This window comes from Salvelinus alpinus, chromosome 9 (assembly GCF_045679555.1).
Source record: "Salvelinus alpinus chromosome 9, SLU_Salpinus.1, whole genome shotgun sequence".
In the NCBI taxonomy this organism is placed as follows: Eukaryota; Metazoa; Chordata; class Actinopteri; order Salmoniformes; family Salmonidae; genus Salvelinus; species Salvelinus alpinus.
Window position 1 is genome coordinate 31,374,665 of NC_092094.1, and position 6,681 is coordinate 31,381,345.

The 6,681-nt window shown below is 43.6% G+C and overlaps 1 protein-coding gene across 2 annotated transcripts; it reads right to left on the reverse strand.

Moving 5' to 3' along the window:
• Window positions 1-1,182: 1,182 nt before the first annotated feature.
• On the reverse strand, window positions 1,183-4,038 carry LOC139584646 (uncharacterized). 2 transcript variants are annotated; one of them, XM_071416735.1, is made up of 3 exons: window positions 3,924-4,038; window positions 3,014-3,275; window positions 1,183-2,862 (listed from the first exon to the last, which is right to left on the reverse strand). In XM_071416735.1, the coding sequence occupies exons 1-3, from the start codon at window positions 3,995-3,997 to the stop codon at window positions 2,485-2,487; spliced, it is 714 nt and encodes a 237-aa protein (XP_071272836.1). In that variant the 5' UTR covers window positions 3,998-4,038; the 3' UTR covers window positions 1,183-2,484. The 2 variants fall into 2 exon arrangements, with proteins under 2 accessions (XP_071272836.1, XP_071272835.1); XM_071416734.1 differs by lacking the exon at window positions 3,924-4,038 and having other exon boundaries at window positions 2,354-2,862; window positions 3,014-3,470.
• Between the last annotated feature and the right edge of the window lie 2,643 nt (window positions 4,039-6,681).

Consider the following 6,681-nt stretch of genomic DNA (forward strand, 5'->3'; position numbering starts at 1 on the left):
CACGCCCTGATCTGTTTCACCAGTCTTTGTGATTGTCTCCACACACCTCCAGGTGTCACCTGTTTCCCCATTAGTCCCCGGGTATTTATTCCTGTGTTCTCTGTTTTTCTTTTGCCAGTTTGTCTTGTCAAGTCAACCAGCGTGGTTTTTCCGTGCTCCTGCTTTTTCCTTATCTCCGTTTTTCTAGTCCTCTGGGTTTTGACCTTTGCCTGCCCTGACTCTGTGCCCGCCTGCCTGACCATACTGCCTGCCCTGACCTTGAACCTGCCTGCTACTCTGTACCTCCTGGACTCTGACCTGGTTTATGATCTTTTGCCTGTCCACAACCTGTCTCTAGCCTGCCCCTTGGATTGTAATAAATATCAGAGACTCTAACCATCTGCCTCCTGTGTCTGCTTCTGGGTCTCCACCTGTATCGTTATACTACAAGGTGTCGAAAGCGTTCCACAGGGATGCTGGCCCATGTTGACTGCAATGCTTCCCACAGTTGTCACAGTTTAAACCTGGAGCCTGGAGCACAGTTCACTTTAGACTGGACCATTGTCATCACAGTTTCATGATTAGTGAGGATTATTAGGGTAGATTTATAGGACCATATTGTACAGTTTTCTCACCTTCCAATATTTCATGGAATATGGCAAATTTCAGGATACATTTTTTCATTCATCAATATATTTTGTGCGTAAAGTCTCTCCAAACCTATTTAAAAAAAATATTATTCATAAATACTTTCCTAACCCTAAATAATCTACAAGATCACAGTATTTTTAAATCTACCAATTGTTGCTGAAAAGGAGATAAAAGTATGTGTTACATGTCTTTCTTTCATTGATCCTTAATATTCTGGATAATACTCTCCACATGTTCCAGTGAGTTTGTCGAGAAAATTCGAATTAAAGGTACACTCAATTTAAAGGGATGGCTTTAGATAAACGTAATGAAAACCCTATTGAATGAAAACTCCAAGAGAACATCTGTTGGCCAGCAAGTGAGAGGGTTTTCAGCTGTTTAATAAAATGTATTCAGAGCGCTCAAGGGAACCACGCATGCAAAGCCATTTACTCAGCTGCATAAGGTAAGTCTGAATACCAACTGCTGAGAAGTGTGTAGGATCAGGCCCTATGTCGGGCCCTATGTGTATCAAAGGATTCATTTGATGAAGGAAGACTGATAAAAACAGAATAATAGAAAAGGAAACCATTTTATTAAATAGAGTTTTTCATATCATCCAAGATTAAAAAGTTACATAAAATATAGTACAGTATAAATATTTTTTTTTACCAGGTGAGTTGACTCAGCACACATTCTCATTTACAGCAACGACTTGGGGAATAATTATAGGGGAGAGGAATGAGCCAATTAGAAGCTGGGTATGATTAGATGGCATATTAGACAGCCAGATTGGGAATTTAGCCAGGACCCCTACTCTTACAGTAAGTGCTATGGGATCTATTACTGACCACAGATAGTCAGGACACCTGTTTAACATCCCATCCAATAGATGGCACCCTACACATGACAATGTCCCCAATCACTGCCCTGGGATCTTTTTTTCAGATCAGAGGAAAGAGTGCCTCCTACTGGCCCTCCAACACTACTTCCAGCAGCATCTGGTCTCTCATCCAACAACCCACCAGGACCAACCCTGCTTAGCTTCATTGGCAAGCCAACAGTGGGATGCATGATGGTATGCTGCTGGCATAAGTGCTAATACTGTTAAGAAGAGAATGAGTTGGGATGTGTTCAGTGAGGAATAATATTCAGAACATTGTATATAGAAATGTAATGAAATAGAGCTGACATGACTCACTGCTCTTCAGGATAGACAATCATGTGTTCTATACAATGCATTTCTATCTGAATGCAATGTAACGTTGTCATTGAGAATCCATCTTGGAATGTCATTGAGAACTGATCTCGCCCCCCCCTCTCTCCCCTCCTTCCCTCTCTGTCACTGCTCTAACATCAAAACATCTGGTTTCCTGGCAGAGGCTGTCTTAGCTTTCAGGAAAACCTCTCTGTGAGTATGATGACATCACTACACACATGCAGTCTAGTCCTCCCTGGAGCAGGCAGCATTACGCAACGTGTGTGTGTACATTCTGCAATACAGCTGATTCAATGCTTAGTAAACACTTCCCCCTGTGCCACTGACTGACGGGTGTATAATGCTACAAAACAAAGCTGCTTATTTTTCTCTTCTTCATAGAAATAAATATAAATAAAGATACAGTCCTTGTCTAAATAATACAATATAAAATGTCTTAATAACTTAGCGGGAGATGGTGACAGTGGGATGACCTACATTTTGGAGAATCTTCAGACACTATGACCCCACTGTCCAGTCTTGCTTCAACTCATTCTAGGATTTCAGCAGATCACGAGTTGATCATAGTTCAGTTACTCAGTGACAGTCACTGTCAGTAACAGTTGTTCAGCATGGCACAAACTGATCTGAGTTCAGTTGCTCAGTGATGATCAACATTAGTAACAGTAATTCAGCTGATCCAGGTTCAGTAGTAACCGACCGAGGTAGCCCTTGAGTCTGTTTAGCGCAACTGGACCCACACTCAGACCATACTTCCTGGTAGTGTCTTTCAGAGCCTCTGACAGCCCTCCCTCTCCTGTCTGTTTCTGCTGGTGGCCTGGGCAGCGTGATATCATCCAGTTCTCCAGCAGACCCCTCATAGTGGAGGTGTCTTCCACCAGCTGTTTGAGGTCTGCCCAGTCTAGGAAGAGCAGTAGATCCTGGTAGAACCCCATGGTCTCCACTATGGAAGGCAGACTTTCTATATGCTGATCTACTGCAGCTGCAGGGAGAAAAGGGTCCATGCCCTCGATTAGGTTAGGAGATATATCCAGCTGGAGGAAGAGAGAAATGTGATTAATATACAATTAATGTAAGCTATACATGCTGTTACTTTGTTTAATTCGTCAACAAGCTAAAGACTGCATAAATCAGTCCACTAATGATTGACTGACTGGATGACTGATTGATAGATTGGTTGATTACCTTTTTGATCCTAATCACCATGGTTTGAGCAAGGTCTTTGACCTTGGTCCTCACTACATGCAATGAGAGTGAAGCTCCCGCCCCCACGCTGAACAGAGCCAACAGAGAGGACAACAGGAGGGCCATGGAGCAGTCCATATCTGTAGTCTGGATGAATGGGCGTATGTGCCTGAACGTGTGTACCTGTGTCAATATGTGTGCAGGTTTGTGTCTAGAACCTGGTGGTTTCTCTGTGTTTATATAAAGAACAGCACGGGTACTCCTGTAAGAGAGAATATATACATAAGCAGGTTGTTCTACTGTGGTCTGTTGTGGAGCACACATACAATTATCCACTTTAATAATATACATCTGATAATATTTAAAGTCTAAACTTCAATGTAATGTTTTGGTTGGAGATGAATGTTTGTTTTAGACAAATCAATATTTGGCAGAGGGTCAGCGGTGAAATCCCCACTTAGAGAGAACAGCCTGCCCTCTGATAAATAGACTACAGATAAGACTCACTGTACTACCCCCATCCTACTGAAAACAGACAGAAATCAGTCGATCAGGTTTATCTGATCTACTTGGCTTGCTGAATATTCCACATGCTTCCTTTCAAATTTTCTCTAAAGTTTAAAGGAACTTTTTTTAAAGTAAAAAGTAAATTTTAAAATAACTGGCACGTCACTTCATGAAAGACAATCAAACCAAACCATGCAGTACAGACAAGATAAAGTTTAACCACATCACCTGCTCAAATCTATACATATGATATCGGTAGCACATACTAACACAACAGAGAGAGAGAGAGAAATGAGAAAGGATAATAGACAGAGAAAGAGTGAAAGTGTTATAGAGAATGATAGAGGTAAGATGGAGAGAGTGAAAAAAGGAAGTGTAGAGGAGAGTGGAGAGTGTATCTTACCTCTTAGGGTTTGTGTATGTGTCACTCCCAGGCTCCATCAGGGCTTCTCTTATAGCTGAGGGCAGTTGACTCATCTCTTACTCACCCTCACCTCGCCTGCATCCCCCCCTTACTCAAACCTCTCCCCCCCACAAACCTCTACCCAAGAGTCCCCTGGTATGGTAGGCAGGCAGGTTCAAAACATAACACACATACACACAGATATGTTGTGTATTTGCTGATTGTGTGGTAATCTGTCAGAGGTTGTCACTGCCTCCCTGTTCTCTGTCTCATCTCTCTGTGGATGGAACATTTACGTGTTTGAAAAGTAGGGTGTTCCCTGGCCCACGAGCTCATATCCATACGTCTGTGTGTGTGTGTGTGTGTGTGTGTGTGACTACAATACGTGAGTGTCTGTCACCATTAGGCTGGTCCCTATCTCATCGATGCATGTCTCATTGATTCGTACGAGAGAAACGGTTAATGTCATTACAGGGTGATTGAGTACTGCAACACCCAGAACATGGGGACAGGAGGGAGCAGATCAGTGTCTGATGACTGGAGGGTCTGATTATAGCACCGCTTGAGGGACACTGTTATGGTGCCAGAACTCTGGTCATACAGCCCTGGTGGTCCCAGGGACACTATTACAGCAGCCCTGGTCACAGCCCTAATGACCACAGCCCTACTGGTCACAGCCTTTCTGGTCACAGCCCTACCAGTCCAACCAGTCCAGTCTGAGGAAACAGTCTAGAATCCCAATCTGAGAAAGTGGAGTGATCACTCTGATATCATTTCACCAGAGATGCCAAAACATACGCACAAACACATAGGTATTTATGCACGCACATACGCACGGATGCACGCAAGCACAATCTTCTCCACCCCTTAACAACATCATTACTTCCCATTAATTTTGCTCTAATTGTTAGGGCTGTATATGTTCTGGGAACACTTTTGTGAAATAGTTATATATTTGATGTTCAGGACAATTTTTTGTTTATTTTATTTATTTATCCTTTATTTTACCAGGTAAGTTGACTGAGAACACGTTCTCATTTGCAGCAACGACCTGGGGAATAGTTACAGGGGAGAGGAGGGGGAACAATGATCCAATTGTAAACTGGGGATTATTAGGTGACCGTGATGGTTTGAGGGCCAGATTGGGAATTTAGCCAGGACACCAGGGTTAACACCCCTACTCTTACGATAAGTGCCATGGGATCTTTAATGACCTCAGAGAGTCAGGACACCCATTTAACGTCCCATCCGAAAGACAGCACCCTACACTGGGGGATATTTTTTTTTAGACCAGAGGAAAGAGTGCCTCCTACTGGCCCTCCAACACCACTTCCAGCAGCATCTGGTCTCCCATCCAGGAACTGACCAGGACCAACCCTGCTTAGCTTCTGAAGCAAGCCAGCAGTGGTATGCAGTATGCAAGCCAGCAGTGGTATGTTTAGACACAGGTCTGTGTTTGGAACACAGGAAGTGAAGAGAGAGAGAGTAAAAGAGAGTTGAGAGAGAGCAAGACAGAGAGAGAAAGAAAGAGCAAGATAGAGAGAGGGTTTGAGAGAGAGAGAGAGAGTAAAAGAGAGTTGAATGAGAGAGAGGGAGAGAGAGGGAAAGAGTAGGTTTAGAGGGAGAGAGAGTAAATGAGAGTTGAGAAAGAGAGAGCGAGAGAGAAAGAGAAAGGAGAACTTATCTCCATTTCCAGTTCTCTGTTTTCTCTGTGTCTCTCGGGACACTGACGGGGTGGGGGGAAGGAGGGAGGGACGGAGGGAGGGAGGAGGGGTTGCTTTCCGTGCGTAAACAGGAATCACACAGGAATCTGGGTAGGAATATGTCCAATGGCCTCACACACTTACTGTAACTCTGGACACACGTCACACACATACCTCGGACACACGTCACACACATACCTCACACACATACTCTAAATGTTAATAGTCCAGAAAGTGGGAATCCGGGAGGAGTGAAGAACAGCCATTGTAATGTTGTAATTTACAGGCAAAGTTCAAATGGCGCCAGAGAGGATGTGCTGTTTTGCTTGTTTTTTCGTATTAATTGTAACTCATTTTGTACATAATGTTGCTGCTACTGGCTCCTATGACCAAAAAGAGCTTCTGGACATCAGAACATCGATTACTCACCTCGAACTGGACAAAGACTTTTTATTTAATGACGGGACATTAAAAACTCTCAAATCTTATGTTTCACTGAGATGTGGCTGAACGACGACACGGATAATATAGAGCTGGCTGGCTTCTCCGTGCATCGCCAGGACAGAGCAGCTACGTCTGGTAAGATGAGGGGCGGGAGTGTGTGTCTATTTGTCAATAACAGCTGGTGTGCGATGTCTAATATTAAAGAAGTCTCGAGGTATTGCTCGCCTGAGGTAGAATACCTCATGATAAGCTGTAGACCACACTATCTACCAAGAGAGTTCTCATCTATATTATTCGTAGTTATCTATTTACCACCACAAGCCGATGCTGGCACTAAGACCGCGCTCAATGAGCTGTATAAGGCCATAAGCCAGGGACTTTAATACAGGCCAACTTAAATCAGTTTTTCCTCATTTCTACCAGCATGTCACGTGTAACCAGAGGGAAGAAAACTTGAGACCACCTTTACTCCACACACAGAGACGCATAAAAAGCTCTCCCTCACCCTCCATTTGGCAAATCAGACCATAATTCTATCCTACTGATTCCTGCTTACAAGCAAAAACTAAAGCGGGAAGTACCAGGACTCGCTCAATACGGAAGTGGTCAGA